At 42.2% G+C, this 17816-nt stretch overlaps 1 protein-coding gene across 3 annotated transcripts in view; it reads left to right on the plus strand.

The window, feature by feature from the left end:
• LOC129868066 (galactosylgalactosylxylosylprotein 3-beta-glucuronosyltransferase 1-like) overlaps nt 1–17530 on the plus strand; it is a 58928-nt gene extending 41398 nt beyond the window's left edge. The window contains exons 3-7 of one of the 3 annotated variants that reach the window (XM_055941660.1): nt 10849–10991; nt 12875–13395; nt 13737–14033; nt 14317–14420; nt 16632–17530. In XM_055941660.1, coding sequence (XP_055797635.1) covers nt 10880–10991; nt 12875–13395; nt 13737–14033; nt 14317–14403 — 1017 coding nt within the window. In that variant the 5' untranslated portion in view covers nt 10849–10879 and the 3' untranslated portion in view covers nt 14404–14420; nt 16632–17530. Of the gene's footprint in view, nt 1–10848; nt 10992–12874; nt 13396–13736; nt 14034–14316 lie in introns of all 3 variants that reach the window. The other 2 variants (XM_055941659.1, XM_055941658.1) reach the window with 2 other exon arrangements.
• The last annotated feature ends 286 nt before the right edge of the window (nt 17531–17816 follow it).

Raw genomic sequence — 17816 nt, forward strand, 5'->3', positions numbered from 1 at the left:
CTGTGTTGGGCTGTTTTGGACTTGGTGTGTTGGACTTGGTGTAGGCTAGCACGTGTTGGTCTGGCGTGGACTTGGTGTAAGCTAACACGTGTTGGTCTGGCGGGGACTTGGTGTAGACTAGCACGTGTTGGTCTGGCATGGACTTGGTGTAGGCTAGCACGTTTTGAGCTTGGAGTTGTCCTGTTGGGTTGGTGTGGTCGTGTTGGGCTGGTGTGGGCTTGGTGTGGTCATGTTGGGCTGGTGTGGGCTTGGTGTGGTTGTGTTTGGCTGGTGTGGGTTTGGTGTGGTCGTGTTGGGTTGGGTTGGGTTGGGCCTGGTGTGGTCGTGTTGGGCTGGTGTGGGCCTGGTGTGGTCGTGTTTGGCTGGTGTGGGCTTGGTATGGTCTAGCCTGTGTTGGGTTTTTGTTCGCTAGCACATGATGGGCTGATGTGGGATTGGTGTGGGCTAACCTTGCCCACTGAATACCCACATGGGGTCAATGGGGTCATGTTGGCTGGGTTTACATTAACATAACTGTTATCATACCATCAACCAGTTGAACACAGTGTTTTGGTGCTAGGATTGTAGGCCAATTATCTTTCCACAGGTTGGCCATAATATGACATTGTGCTGATACTGTCCTGATGGGTAATGTAGGCTATAATGATGTTGCATTAGGGCTCAGAGCTTTCATGAGGTTTGATTTAAAGTAATGTTTGTGTCTCAGATAGAGGTTTCTATTTTTCCAAGTAAATTTTTCCAAGTTTTCCAAGTTAAACAGTTGATTTCCAGGATGCTCTGTAATGTCAATTGCCCTCCCGATATTAATTATACCTAATTAACAAAGAGACCCCCAACACGACTCGCCTAGCTCGAAAATTAGATACCGTGTCCCTTTGATCTCCCAGACTGAGGTTTATCCTCTTTAATCAAGGATTAATTACGTCTAAAGAGCTGTAATTAACAAGCCTATCTGTCTTGATCACACCGCGAAGGTGAGGAGAATGAAAAGAGGGTGGCTGGCTATTTTTTGTGCATTATTTATCCCTCCTGTTTTGGTCGGAAATAGGTGGTAACTAAAAGAGGAGTATTTTATTTATTGAATACATACAGTATATCCTACCCAGCCGAATAGACAGTCTCTGAGCCCAATACACTATCTCTCTGTTTCCCTTTATGTTGATGCATTTAAATGTGTTTAATTGTGAAACGTGTTAATTGTGCTTTTGGGGAGCCAAGAGATCAGCATCTGTGTTTCAGTCATCCTTTCAACCAAAACAGTCAGTTGGTTGGTTGGTTGGTTTGCACGTGAGTAGCGCTGGACAGAATGAGGCAGACTCATTTCCTTAAACCCACGGAAATTATTTTAAGTCAAACATACTTGTGGATTTAAAGGGATAGTTCACCTAAATTACTATTGTTTCCTTACATAATCTATCCCTTTAATTTGAAACAAACCAGATTATACTACTAGATTGAAGTCAGAGAGTAATACCTTCAGCCGACAGTACTGTAAAGTTTGCTAAAATGAGATCTCCCCGCAGATTTCACATCATGAATCATGATCTAAGAAACACCTGGCATTTCTATGCTTAAAGCTCTGTATAATTCCTCATTTTCAGATTTAGGGTTTACTGTCCTCCCCATTTATCCTTCCACCAGCTGCCAATAGTATAAGTAGTCAACTGAAACTAGATAATCTGCACAGAGAGGGAAGTACTAATGCTTTGAACCTGCGCAATAACGATTTAAACATCCGATGTCATTCAAAAACCTAGGAATACAACCAATTTATGCTTTCTCAGCTCATTAGCAGTAGGAGCTATTCTTTATATGTAGTGTTCCAGCTTGCCTTTTTTATAAGGCAGAAAGAAATGAAAGCTTGCAGCCGTCTCTGACATATTTTCTAGAGTACAATGGCTTTGAAGGGGCAGCAGGTTCCTTTGCAAATGCTTTATCTCTGCAGAACCCGTCTGGGAGCTATAGCAGAACCTCAATGGAGGGTTAGCATGTGGTGAATTCAAACAGATTTAACATTGCCGCAATGGTCGCCCGTTAGATGGCAGCTAGCTCCACCATGGGTACACCCATCCATCTATGAACTGGATAAATCTATCCCGTTTGAAAAGTGGAGAATCACTGTCACTGATTCTTTAGGTTCAACATTTTATAATGAAGCCATGGTGCAAGCCTACACCAGCCCAACACAAGCTAGCCCACAGCAATCCCACATCAGCCCAACACAGGCTAGCCCAGCAAAGGCACATTGGCCCAATGTTGGCAGCCTACATGGGGACAACATTTGTGCCAATGTGGGCATGTTTTCTGAGAAGCAAAATGATGGGGCTGCCATTAGTCTAAAACACAAATTCAGGATTGTGGTTTTAATTTTTAAAAATCCATATTCAGAGCTTAGATCATTTGTATTTTAATTCAGTCTGCAATGTAAATGGTTAAATTGACATTTTTAATTTTTACTTTTTTAAATTCTAAATGGTTAAAATTAACAAAGGGAAATAAATATATACAGTGCCTTCAAAAAGCATTCAGACCCCTTTACTTTTACCTCAATGTTACGTTACAGCCTTATTCTCAAATTAATTAAATAGTATTCTTCTACACACAATATCCCATAATGACGAAGCAAAAACTGTTTTTTTAGACATTTTGAAATATCACATTTACTTAAGGATTCAGACCCTTTACTCTACTCAGTACTTTATCGAAACATAGAGTCTTCTTGGGTATGACGCTACAAGCTTGGCACACCTGTATTTGGGGAGTTTCTCCCATTCTTCTCTGCAGATCCACTCAAGCTCTGTCAGGTTGAATGGGGAGCATCGCTGCACAGCTATTTTCAGGTCTCTCCAGAGATGTTCGATCGGGTTCAAGTCCGGGCTCTGGCTGGGCCATTCAAGGACATTCAGAGACGTGTCCCGAAGCCACTCCTGCGTTGTCTTGGCTGTGTGCTTAGGGTCATTGTCCTGTTGAAAGGTGAACCTTCACCACAGTCTGAGGTCCTGAACGCTCTGGAGCAGGTTTTCATCAAGGATCTCTCTGTACTTTGCTCCGTTCATCTTTCCCTCGATCCGGACTACTCTCCCAGTCACTGAAAACCATCCCCACAACATGATGCTGCCACCACCATGCTTCACCTTAGGGATGGTGCCAAGTTTCCTCCAGACGTGATGCTTGGTATTCAGGCCAAAGAGTTTAATCTTGGTTTCATCAGACCATAGAATCTTGTTTCTCATAGTCTGAGAATCTTTAGGTGCCTTTGGCAAACTCCTAGCAGGCTGTCATGTGCCTTTTACTGAGGAGTGGCTTCCGTCTGGCCACCCTACCATAAAGGCTTGATTAGTGGAGTGCTGCAGAGACGGTTGTCCTTCTGGAAGGTTCTCTCATGTCCACAGAGGAACTCTAGAGCTCTGTCAGAGTGACCATCGGGTTCTTGGTCACCTCCCTGACCAAGGCCCTTCTCCCCCAATTGCTCAGTTTAGAAAGAGTTTTGGTGGTTACAAACTTCTTCCATTTAAGAACGATTGAGGCCACTGTGTTCTTGGGGACCTTCAATGCTGTAAACATTTTTTGGTACCCTTCCCCAGATCTGTGCCTCGACACAATCCTGTCTCGGAGCTCTACGGACAGTTCCTTTGACCTCATGGCTTGGTTTTTGCTCTGACATGCACTGTCAACTGTGGGACCTTAAATAGACAAGTGTGTACCTTTCCAAATCATGTCCAATCAATAGATTTTACCACAGGTGGACTTCATTAAAGTTGTAGAAATATCTCAAGGATGTTCAACGGAAACAAGATGCACCTGAGCTCAATTTCAGGTCTCATAGCAAAGGATCTGAATACTTACGAAAAATAAAGTATATCTGTTTTTAATTTTTAATACAATTGCAAACATTTCTAAAAAGCTGCTTTTGCTTTGTCATTATGGGGTATTGTGTGTAGATTTCTGAGATTTTTTTTCTTCATTTAATCCATTTTATAATAAGGCTGAAACGCAACAAAATGTGGAAAAAGTGAATACTCTCCGAAGGCACAATAAACTCAGCAAAAAAAGAAACGTCCCTTTTTCAGGACCCTGTATTTCAAAGATAATTCGTAAAAATCCAAATAACTTCACAGATCTTAATTTTGAACGGTTTAATCACTGTTTCCCATGCTTGTTCAATGAACCATAAACAATGAATGAACATGCACCTGTGGAACGGTCGTTAAGACACTAACATCTTACAGACGGTAGGCAATTGAGGTCACAGTTATGAAAACTTAGGACACTAAAGAGGCCTTTCTACTGACTCTGAAAAACACCAAAAAAAGATGCCCAGGGTCCCTGCTCATCTGCGTGAATGTGCCTGAGGCATGAGGACTGCAAATGTGGCCAGGGCAATGAATTGCAATGTACGTACTGTGAGACGCCTAAGACAGCGCTACAGGGAGACAGGACGGACAGCTGATCGTCCTCACAGTGGCAGACCATGTGTAACAACACCTAACAGGATCGGTACATCCGAACATGCGGGACAGGTAACAACAACTACCCGAGTTACACCAGGAACGCACAATCCCTCCATCAGTGCTCAGACTGTCCGCAATAAGTTGAGAGAAGCTGGACTGAGGGCTTGTAGGCCTGTTGTAAGGCAGGTCCTCACCAGACATCACCGCAACAACGTCACCTATGGGCACAAACCCACCGTCGCTGGACCAGACAGGATTGGCAAAAAGTGCTCTTCACTGACGAGTCACGGTTTTATCTCACCAGGGATGATGATCAATTCGCGTTTATAGTCGAAGGAATGAGCATTACACCGAGGCCTGTACTCTGGAGCGGGATCAATTTGGAGGTGGAGGGTCCATCATGGTGTGGGGCAGTGTGTCACAGCATCATCGGACTGAGGTTGTTGTCATTGCAGGTAATCTCAATGCTGTGCCTTACAGGGAAGACATCTTCCTCCCTCATGTGGTACCCTTCCTGCAGGCTCATCCTGACATGACCCGCCAGCATATAGCCCTTGGTTCATTCCAAACCTGACTGCCCTCGACCAGCACAAAAACATCCTGTGGCGTATTGCACTAGCATCGAATAGTCCCCGCGAAATGCAACTTTTCAGGGAAGTCAGGAACCACTACACACAGTCAGTTAGGAAAGCAAAGGCTAGCTTTCTCAAACAGAAATGTTTATCCTGTAGCTCTCACCAAAAGGTTTTGGGACACTGTAAAGTCCATGGAGAATATGAGCACCTCCTCCCAGCTGCCCACTGCACTGAGGCTCGGAAACACTGTCACTACCGATAAATCCACGGTAATCAAGAATATCCATAAGCATTTCTCTACGGCTGGCCATGCTTTCCTCCTGGCTACCCCAAACCCGGCCAACAGCTCCACACCCCCGCAGCTACTTTCCCAAGCCTCCCCAGCTTCTCCTTCACCCAAATCCAGATGGCAGATGTTCTGAAAGCGCTGCAAAACCTGGACCCATACAAATCAGCTGGGCTAGACAATCTGGACCCTCTCTTTCTAAGATTTTCCGCAGCCATTGTTGCAACCCCTATTACTAGTCTGTTCTACCCCTCTTTTGTATCGTCCGAGATTCCTAAAGATTGGAAAGCTGCCGCGGACATCCCCCTTTTCAAAGGGGGTGACACTCTAGACCCAAACTGTTACAGACTTATATCCATCCTGCCCTGCTTTTCTAAAGTCTTCGAAAGCCAAGTTAACAAACAGATCACTGACCATTTCGAATCCCACCGTACCTTCTCTGCTGTGCATTCCGGTTTCCGAGCTGGTCACGGGTGCACCTCAGCCACGTTCAAGGTACTAAACGATATCATAACCGCTATCGATAAAATACAGTGTTGTGCAGCCATCTTCATCGACCTGGCCAAGGCTTTTGACTCCGTCAATCACCATATTCTTATTGGCAGACTCAACAGCCTGGGTTTCTCAAATGACTGCCTCGCCTGGTTCGCCAACTACTTCTCAGATAGTGTTAAATCGGAGGGCATGTTGTCCGGACCTATGGCAGTCTCTATGGGGGTGCCACAGGGTTCAATTCTCGGGCTGACTCTTTTCTCTGTATATATCAACGATGTCGCTCTTGCTGCTGGTGATTCCTTGATCCACCTCTACACAGACGACACCAATCTGTGTACATCTGGCCCTTCTTTGGACACTGTGTTAACAAACCTCCAAACAAGCTTCAGTGCCATACAACTCCTTCCGTGGCCTCCAACTGCTGTGAATAGGGGGCGCTGTTTTCACTTTGGGGAAAAATCGTGCCCAATTTAAACTGCCTCGTACTCTATTCTAGATCGTACAATATGCATATTATTATTACTATTGGATAGAAAACACTCTCAAGTTTCTAAAACTGTTTGAATTATATCTGTGAGTAAAACAGAACTCATTTGGCTGCAAACTTCCAGGCAGGAAGTGAAAAATCTGAAAACGATGCGCTGTTCCAGGGCTTGCCTATTGAATTGCCTTATATTTATGGATTTGCATGCACTGCATACGCCTTCCACTAGATGTCAACAGGCAGTGGAAGGTGGAATGGGGTGTCTAGCTTGATCTGAGGTCGAACAAGAGCTCTTGGAGTGGGAGGTCTGGAAATTTCTTTGTCTTCTGTGGCGCGCGAAGTACATCGACATTGGCTTCTAAAAAGCGTTCGGCATACACGGTGGATATCTCCGGCTCTGATTTTAATTGATCGATGTGATAAAAACATCATGAAGTAGTTTTTTTCAACCGAGTTGTATCAGTTTATTCAACGTTTATTGCGACTTTTGGCATTTTCCTTTCTTTGCGTCAGGAGAAGATGGGCATGTTCGCGCCACATGGCTAGCTAAGGTTGCTAATTCGACAGGAGAAGAGGACATTCTAAAACCAAACAACGATTTATTCTGGACCTAGGACTCCTTGTACAAGATTCTGATGGAAGCTCAGCAAAAGTAAGAACAATTTATGATGTTATTTCGTATTTCTGTGGAAAATGTTGAGTCCTATTTTCCGCCCTTTTTGCGGGCGCTGTCTCGCTATAACGTAAGCTGTTTGTTATGGTAAAGTTATTTAAAAAAATCTAAGACGGCGGTTGCATTAAGAACTAGTGTATCTTTCATTTGCTGTCCAACATGTATTTTTTAGTAAAGTTTATGATGAATTCTTTGGTCAGATTAGGTAAGTGTCCAAAATATCTCCGGACAATTTGGTGAATCGATGCTACATATTCACAATGTATAACCACGGTTTGCAGCTCAAAATATGCACATTTCCGAACAAAACATAAGTGTATTGTATAACCTGATGTTATAGGACTGTCATCTGATGAAGTTGGTCAAGGTTAGTTGACCAAAATGTTATATATTTTGCTGGTTTTTGCGATCGCTACCTTTTGCTGCTGATAAATGCATTTGTGTGTTTGGCTATTGTGGTAAGCTAATTTAATGCTATATTGTGTTTTCGCTGTAAAACACTTAAAAAATCTGAAATATTGGCTGGATTCACAAGATGTTTATCTTTCATTTGCTGTACACCATGTATTTTTCATAAATGTTTTATGATGAGTATTTAGGTATTTCACGTTGCTCTCTGTAATTATTCTGGCTGCTTTGGTGATATTTTTGATGATAGCTGCAATGTAAAACTATGATTTATACCTCAAATATGCACATTTTCGAACAAAACATAAATTTATTGTATAACATTTTATAAGACTGTCATCTGATGAAGTTGTTTCTTGGTTAGTGACTAATTATATCTCTATTTGGTCGGTTTTTTGATAGCTACCTATGCGGGAGAAAAATGGTGAAAATATGCGGTTGAGTCTTTTGTTATTGTGGTTAGCTAATAGAAATACATATTGTGTTTTCGCTGTAAAACATTTTAAAAATCGGAAATGATGGCTGGATTCACAAGATGTTTATCTTTCATTTGCTGTATTGGACTTGTGATTTCATGAAAATTATATTATATGATATCCCTGTCGCGTTAGGCTAGGCTATGCTAGTCAGCTTTTTTGATGAGGGGGATCCCGGATCCGGGAGAGAGAAGCGGTAGAGGTTTTAAACGCTAGTAAAACTAAATGCGTGCTTTTCAACCGTTCGCTGCCCGCACCCGCCCGCCCGACTAGCATCACTACTCTGGATGGTTCTGACTTAGAATATGTGGACAACTACAAACTCCCTTACAGACTAATATTAACTTCTCTAGGATAGGGGGCAGCATTTTCACTTTTGGATAAATAGCGTGCCCAATTTCAACTTCCTTCTACTCATTCCCAGAATATAAGATATGCATAGTATTAGTAGATTTGGATAGAAAACACTTTGAAGTTTCTAAAACTGTTTGAATCATGTCTGTGAGTATCACAGAACTTATGTAGCAGGCAAAACCCTGAGAACTAACCATTACGATTTTGTTTTTTTTGAGGTCACCGTCTGTTCAATGAGTTTTCATTGGGATGCTAGATTTCTAATCAACCTGTTTGCAGTTCCTACCGCTTCCACTGGATGTCACCAGTCTTTGGAAATAGGTTGAGGTTATTCCTTTGTGCAATGAAGAAGAACGGCCATCTGGAATCAGTGTAACGTTATGTGTACTGTTTGAGAGTTGCGCAAGACTAGAAAAGTAGCGTTAGTTTGTTGACCTCCTGTATTGAAAACAGATAGACCCGTCTTCAATTTGATCGATGATTAACGTTTACAAATACCTTAAGTTGTATTACAAAAGTAGTTTGAAATGTTTTGTCAAAGTTTAGAGGTAATTTTTGAGATATTTTGTAGTGACGTTGCGCAAATTGGAAGCTGTTTTTTTCTGTATCAAATGTGCCAAATAAATGGACATTTTGGACATATATGGACAGAATTAATCGAACAAAAGGACCATTTGTGATGTTTATGGGACATATTGGAGTGCCAACAAAAGAAATTCGTCATACACTCTCTTTGTTTACTGTTGTGCTATCATCAGATAATAGCATCTTATGCTTTCGCCGAAAAGCCTTTCTGAAATCTGACATGTTGGCTGGATTCACAATGAGTGTAGCTCTAATTTGGTATCTTATATGTGTGATTTAATGAAAGTTTGATTTTATATCATTTTTTTTAATTTGGCGCTCTACATTTTCCCTGGCTATTTGCCAAGTGGGACGCAAGCGTCCCGCCTATCCCAGAGAGGTTTAAGCATCTCCAATACAAAATGACATTTAGAATCGGCTTCCTATTTCGCAACAAAGCCTTCACTCATGCTGCCAAACATACCCTCATAAAACTGTCTATCCTACCGATCCTCGACTTCGGCGATGTAATTTACAAAATAGCCTCCAACAATCTATTCAGAAAACTATAGGCAGTCTATCACAGTGCCATCTGTTTTGTCACCAAAGCCCCATATACCACCCACCACTGCGACCTGTATGCTCTCATCGACTGGCCCTCGCTACATATTCGTCGCCAGACCCACTGGCTCCAGGTCATCTATAAGTCTTTGCTAGGGAATGCTCCACCTTATCTCAGCCCACTGGTCACCATAACAACACCCACCCATAGCACGCCTCCAGCAGGTATATCTCACTGGTCATCCCCAAAGCCAACACCTACTTTTGCTGCCTTTCCTTCGAGTTCTCTGCTGCCAATGACTGGAATGAATTGCAAAAATCGGTGAAGTTGGAGACTTATATCTCCATCACTAACTTTAAGCATCAGCTATCTGAGCAGCTTATCGATCGCTGCAGCTGTTCACAGCCCATCTGTAAATAGCCCATCCAACAAACTACCACATCCCTATATTGTTTTTTTATTTACTTTTTTTTGCACTTTTGCACACCGGTATTTCTACTTGCACATCATCATCTGCACATCTATCACTCCAGTCTTAATTTGCTAAACTGTAATTACTTCGCTACTATGGCTTATTTATTACCTTACCTCCTTACGTCATTTGCACACACTGTATATAGATTTTTCTATTGTGTTATTGACTGTACTTTTGTTTATCCCACGTGTAACTCTGTGTTGTTGTTTTTTGTCGCACTGCTTTGCTTTATCTTGGCCAGGTCGCAGTTGTAAATGAGAACTTGTTCTCAACTGGCCTACCTGATTAAATAAAGGTGAAATAAAAATGTTAAAAAATAATAATAAAAAATGACAATGCCACCAGCCATACTGCTCGTTTTGTGCGCGATTTCCTGCAAGACATGAATGTCAGTGTTCTGCCATGGCCAGTTAATTAAGAGCCCGGATCTCAATCCCATTGAGCACGTCTGGGACCTGTTGGATCGGAGGGTGAGGGCTCACAGAACTGGCAAATCTGGTGCAGTCCATGAGGAGGAGATGCACTGCAGTTCTTAATGCAGCTGGTGGCCACACCAGATACTGACTGTTACTTTTGATTTTGACCCCCGTTTGTTCAGGGACACATTATTCAATTTCTGTTAGTCACATGTCTGTGGAACTTGTTCAGTTTATGTCTCAGTTGTTGAATCTTGTTATGTTCATACAAATATTTAGACATCTTAAGTTTACTGAAAATAAACGCGGTTGACAGTGAGAGGACGTTTATTTTTTTGCTGAGATTATATATTCTGATGACAAGTCATGGGGCTTGCATGGAGCATGAGCACATTAATCATGCAGTTACTGGCAGTTTAACCACGGCTTCCAGCCCTACCTCTTAGCCTTAGCAGGTCAATTGGCTAACAATAATCATTGTATGTCAAAACAGAGGAAAACGACATGTTAACATGTCTGTAAGTAGACTGTTAATGTGTTGCCAATATCAAAACGATACTTCCAGAGGGTACTTTAAAAGTGTAAAGGAGACTAAGCACATAACACTCCCCATCTGTTGTGTGTTGCAGGTAATGACGTGGCTCAGGTTTGACCTCGGAGATGCCGAAGAGACGAGACATTCTGGCCATCGTGTTGATCGTGTTGCCTTGGACGCTACTCATCACTGTTTGGCATCAGAGTGCCATCAACCCCTTGCTACCTGCTCGAAAGGGTAAAAGTCGTTCCTGCATTTACCTAGGGGGGTTTCATGGTTAGTCTCTCTCGTAAAGGAAAAACATTTTGCTTATTTTGGGATGCTCCTCTTTATATAGTACACTTTAGAGACATGATTAAAAATAACAAAGTCTACACGTCCCTGATTTTACAGCTGAATCTTTTGGCATTTTCCCCCACTTAACATTTTATCAGAATATGCTTCATTCTCTATTGCAAGACTTTTAAGACAATGGGGATATGTTTTTGTTCATAATGAGCTGAAAATCTCACCAGTGTGTGAAGGAAAATTGTCATTTTGTGAGACCGTGGCATGAGGTCGCTATCAATATGAGCTCTGTCAGTACAATATGTATGGTCCGCAGAATTGAATTACACAATATATATAAAAGTATGTGGACACCCTTTCAAATGAGTGGATTCAGCTATTTCAGCTACACCCATTGCTGGCAGGTGTATAAAATAGAGCACACCGCCATGCAATCTCCATAGACAAACATTGGCAATAGAATGGCCTTACTGAACAGCCCCACCATGGCACCGTCATAGAATGCCACCTTTCCAACAAGTCAGTTTGTCAAATTTCTGCTCTGCTAGAGCTGTCCCGGTCAACTGTAAGTACTGTTATTGTGAAGTGGAAACATCTAGGAGCGACAACGGCTCAGCCACGAAGTGGTAGGCCACACAAGCTCACAGAATGGGAGTGCATAAAAATCTGTTCTCGGTTACAATGCTCACTACCGAGTTCCAAACTACCTCTGGAAGCGACGTCAGCACAAGAACTGTTCATCAGGAAAGTCATGAAATGGGTTTCCATGGCCGAGCAACCTCACATAAGACTAGGATCACCATGCGCAATGCCAAGCATTGGCTGGAGTGGTGTAAAGCTCGCCGCCATTGGACTTTGGAGCAGTGTAAACACGTTCTCTGGAGTGATGAATCACGCTTCACCATCTGGCAGTCCGACGAACGAATCTGGGTTTGGCGTATGGCAGGAGAACGCTACCTGTCTCAAAGCATAATGCCAACTGTAAAGTTTGGTGGAGGGGGAATAATGGCCTGGGGCTGTTTTTGATGGTTCGGGCTAGGCCCCTTAGTTCCAGTGAAGCAAAATATTATCGCTACAGCCTACAATGACATTCTAGACAATTTGGTCCTTTCAACTTTCTGGCAACATTTTGGGGAAGACACTTTCCTGTTTCAGCATGACAATGCTCCCATGCACAAAACGAGGTCCATACTGAAATGTTTTATCGAGATCAACTCCATCTAACACCTTTGGGATGAATTGAAATGCCGACTGCGAGGCAGGCCTAATCACCCAAAATCAGTGCCAACCTCACTAATGCGCTTGTGGCAGAATTTGAAGCAAATCCCGCAGCAAATGTTCCAACATCTATTGGAAAGCTTTCCCCCAAGAGTGGAGGCTGTTATAGCAGCAAAGGGGGGGGGGGGCAACTCCATGTTAATGCCCAGGATTTTGGAATGAAATGTTTGACGAGCAGGTGTCCACATACTTTTGGTCATGTAGTGTATTTCTCTATTCGGATTCACACCTTAAACTGACTCGTATTAGTCTGACAACTACTTAATTCCTTTATAAGTTAGTGATGATTATTTATATTTATCACAAGGAGATTACATGTCTCGCAAAAAAGCATGACACTAGATTTCAGAATGATACGTTTGTTCAAACAATTTGAATAAAATTTACTCCATAACATATGGCTAAGTCCAACTGTACAACTATGTACAACTATTTGCACAACTAGATGTTGCCTTACTCTCTACGAAGACCATCTTTCTGGAAACGTACAATTCCTAAACAGTCTATAATTGTTTATTATACCAACAACACCAGCTTTCTTTCCCTTCTCCTAGATGACAGACATGAGAGTCGACGAGACTCCCGGAACACCTTCACCCTCAAGAAGCCCTGCTCCTCTGAAAACAACAAGGACATTGTGGAGGTGGTACACACCGAATACGTCTACAGCCGCCCGCCGCCCTGGTCTGATGTCATCCCCACCCTCCACGTCATCACTCCAACCTACAGCCGACCGGTCCAGAAGGCAGAGCTGACACGTCTGGCCAACACCTTCCTCCACGTGCCTAACCTGCACTGGATCCTGGTGGAGGACTCTCAGCGACGAACCCCGCTGGTGACCAGGCTTCTCCGGGAAACAAGCCTGAACTACACTCACCTCAACGTGGAGACACCCAGGAACTATAAGCTGCGTGGGGACACGAGGGACCCCAGGATACCCCGGGGAACCATGCAGAGGAACCTGGCCCTGCGCTGGCTCCGAGAGACTTTCAGCTCCAACAATAGACACAGCCAGCCAGGTATCGTCTACTTTGCAGATGATGACAACACCTACAGTCTGGAGCTGTTTGAGGAGGTGAGTGGAACAGGGAGAGATGTTGTGCAGTACAGAGTTGTTTCCTCTTGAGTTACCAAAATAGGCTACATTTTTGGCTTCAGTGCACACTAACTGTGTAATGACATAAATAACATGAATCCTTACAGTATTCCATTAGGTAAATGCACAGCCTAAAAACATAGGCATCACTTGACACCTGCCTATTTGTGCATGATAAAATAAATTAATATAATATACTGGAAAATCAATACTTATTGATCACATAGTAATCCTTCTCCAACCAATGACTCAACCATATAATTACATGTAGAATACAAATCTCTATGGGAACAACCCTCTCTCTCCTTCTTCTTGTGTAGATGCGTTCAACGAGGAAGGTGTCGGTGTGGCCTGTAGCCTTTGTGGGCGGCCTGCGCTACGAGTCCCCTCAGGTCAACACCCTGGGCAAGGTGTATGGATGGAAGACTGTGTTTGACCCCCACCGACCCTTTGCCATAGACATGGCTGGGTTTGCGGTGAACCTCCGCCTCATTCTCTTTAAACCTCAGGCCTACTTCAAGCTGCGGGGAGTCAAGGGAGGATACCAGGAGAGCAGCTTACTGCGTGAGCTGGTCACCCTGAATGACCTGGAGCCCAAGGCTGCTAATTGCACTAAGGTGAGGATATGATAGTTGTTCTGTGTAGCTCAGTTAGTAGAGCATGGTGCTTGCAACACTATGGTTGTGGGTTTGATTCCACACATAAGAAAATATTTATTCCTCAATTTTTTTTACATTTTGCCTCATGAAATGTACTTCCGATCAAATGCTTTAGAGAATGCATGCTGTTTCATAAACCCATGTGTTTTAGACCCCTTGCATCTCACCTGTGTTCACACACTCACACACACAGTTGTACCTTTTCCTCCCTTTTAACGTGAACCCCCCCCCCATCCACCAGGTACTTGTATGGCACACTAGGACAGAGAAGCCTGTTCTGGTGAATGAGGGAAAGAAAGGATTTACCGACTCCAACGTGGAGATATGAAACTTCTTCCAACACAGGTAATAAGAAAGCTTTAAAGTGACTGGGATTATGTAGGATTTAATATTCCTGTACCTTTCCCAAAGTTCCCAGGTTTTTCAAATGGAATTTTGCAACCTTATGTCTGAGGGCCAACCTGTCTATCTGAGCCTCTGTGAGCTTATTATTATTATATTAAAGCATTTAATATTATTTTATTATTCATAGAGTAAAGCTTTGCTGAATCTGTCTGAATTTGTATAACAGGGATGTTATGATTTCATAAAATAAAAACTTGACAGGTGATCCATACTAAAAAGCTATTTTTATGGTTTAATGTCTATGAACCCCTCTTCAAAACCATTTGCCTAAACAATTCTCTCCATGTTTGGTACATTCTCCATTGAGAATGTAACTCTGAAATAATTTCTTAATGATGTATTTTCTTTATCTCCTAAGCCCATATACTTTATACCATTGAGTTATTACAGCTAATAAATATATGACTGTCATTCCAAACGGACTGACTAAAGACAAGCTCCAGGCAGGCAGGATTGGAGTTTAATATGTATTTACAGTAATAGTACTGTAAAGGGAGTCAGACAGCCACTTTGTCTACTACAAGCAGCACATAGCCACGTATCAATACAGGCGTAGAATATCAAAGCATAGCTTCAAAGATGATGGTGATACTGTATCTAGCTAAGCGTTTTACTGATGCATCGATGGAAGCTGTACACGAGGAGCTAGCCAGTCGCCAGAGTGCAGCTTAATAAATCCTCTACAGAGTACCTAACCCGGATCCGGGAGCACCCCCCACCCCCCCACACTGATTAGCATCGCTAGCATAGCGTCACAATTAAATAGTAGCATCTAAATATCATTAAATCACAAGTCCAAGACACCCAATGAAAGACACAGATCTTGTGAATAAAACCACCATTTCAGATGTTTTAAATGTTTTACAGGGAAGACACAATATGTAAATCTATTAGCTAAACACGTTAGCAAAAGACACCATTTTCTTACTCCAACAGTTTCTTACTCCATCAGGTGCTATCACCAATTCGGCTAAACTAAGATATTGATAGCCACTAACCAACAAACAAATTCATAAGATGACAGTCTGATAACATATTTATGGTATAGCATAGTTTTTTTTTTTTAAATGTGCATTTTTCAGGTATAAATCACAGTTCTACATTGCAGCTGCAATCTGATATAGTGCTGATGCAGCTAGAACAATTACAGAGACCAACGTTATATAACTAATTACTTGTCTTAAAACATTTCAGAAAAAATACACAGCGTACAGACATTGAAAGCCCAACATCTGGTGAATCCAAACAATATTTCAGATTTTTTAAATGTTTTATAGCGAAAACAAAATGTAGCGCTAAATTAGCATAACCAGGCCAGCCAGAACCAGCTGGACGCGCCCGACCAGTTCACATGCACGACAGATATATGAAATAACATCGTAAATTGGTTCTTACTATTGCTGATCTTTCATCAGAATGTTGATCAAGGTGTCCTTAGTCCTGATGAGTCGTTCAATCCATTCACAATGGCAACTTCCCCTCTTCATTTAGCCTGAGTACTGGTCGACTGGCACGGTCCCTGTCCAAAGTTAAAAAACTCAAAGAACGGAACACGGCAAAACTCCCGAAAAAATTCTAATAATCTGATTAAACTATATTGAAAAAACATACATTACGGTGATATGGTCACATGTATCAAACAAACTTCGAGACGGAGATAGTTTTCATCCGTAACGTCAGTATAACAAAAGACAATGGCACCTCTAAAACGCGCGTCTCAGAAAACCGGAAGTTGTCGGTCACGCTAAAGAAATAGGTCTTATTTCACGTCAGTACAAGATAAACAAAAAATTTCTCCTCTGACAACTTCCTGACACCCAGAGGAAGAAGAATGAAGTGTGTTTCGGGTCATAGGTGGCATGACCATATATAGGCAGAGCGTTGAAGCGAGCATACACATCTTGCAATCTTCTTCTGGCTCAGGGAAAGTGCTGTGAAATGACCTGTGTTTCACTCAGAGACGAAATTGGAACGGTTTTAGAAACCATAGCTTGTTTTCTATCCAATGGTATATGGTTATATGCATATAGTAACAGCAATAATTGAATAAGAGGCAGTTTAATCTGTAGAGGCAATTATGCTAATGCGAAACAGCACCCCCTGTATTCTCAAGAAGTTTTAAGACAAAAGACTGTCGGTGGTTCATTACAGTGGCCAATTAGAAGCATTGTCAACCCAGCCGACACAAACCAACTGTCCAATCAACATCCTCAAAACTAGGTACTGGACCAAACCGGACCAATCAGGAGACCCGAATGGCCCTTGTTTGCTGGTGATTGGGCTCCCTTTGTCGTGGAGCGGACTGTTCTTGGGGTGTGGAGCAGAGCTGGATAAAGGGGTCCTTGTCTGACTCGAGTCAGCATTGACTGACAGACTGATCTGGAGAGGACATGAACCCTTCCCACGTTCCACTGTAAAACACTGAGCTATTCAGACAGCTCCACTCCCTCAAATCACTAATTAGGACACGTCTCACACACACAAACACGTCTCATACACATACACAGATAGGCGTGCACAGTGTACACACATACAAATGCGTGTGCACAGACACACACATACACACACACAGACATGCACACACATATATGAGTGGGTGCGCATGCGTGACGCACATGCACACAGACTTTTGATTGTTTGTTTTTTGTCCATTTGCACATTTACTGATCACATAACACTACTGATTTTATCAGCACTTTAAGATCAGGCTCTGCTGCCTATGTTAATTTTAGTGTGAAATGCTGTTTCACCTCCAACAGAAAATAGGTGAGGACATTTGCCAGTGAAATCGTTTTATGTATTTTTTAATTACAATGCTAGTCAATGCGATATTATTATTTCACAACACATACTACAGTCACAGGATACATGCCAGTAATAGTCTTCCCTTGATACAGTATGTCATTTTCTGACCAGTCTGGACCCCAAACGCCACTTATTGACCTTTGATTTGATATTCAAAGATAAACAGAAGGAATACTTCTGCATTGTAAACTGCCACTGTAATATTTATATGTAAATATGATCATAAAAATGTACTTAGTATGTCAGCATCTCTTTGCTTTCCTTGTTTGACGTGGTTTATTATTCTTGTTGATATTGTAATTTCTGTTCAAAATCATAGCATTGGTTTAATTTTGTATTAATTAATCCTATACAGTCCTGGTCTCAGGGAAAATACATTATTGAAGTGCAAAGCACATACAGCACACTAACTCATATTTGCCAATTTAATGCATGATAAATACTAAAATAAAACTGCTGAAGCTCTTGTAGCCTATCAATCAGTGGTCAGATGATACAGGTATAACATTTTGTTTGGAAGCAAGAGTCACC

The sequence above is a fragment of the Salvelinus fontinalis genome, chromosome 13 (genome assembly GCF_029448725.1).
Source record: "Salvelinus fontinalis isolate EN_2023a chromosome 13, ASM2944872v1, whole genome shotgun sequence".
Taxonomy (NCBI): domain Eukaryota; kingdom Metazoa; phylum Chordata; class Actinopteri; order Salmoniformes; family Salmonidae; genus Salvelinus; species Salvelinus fontinalis.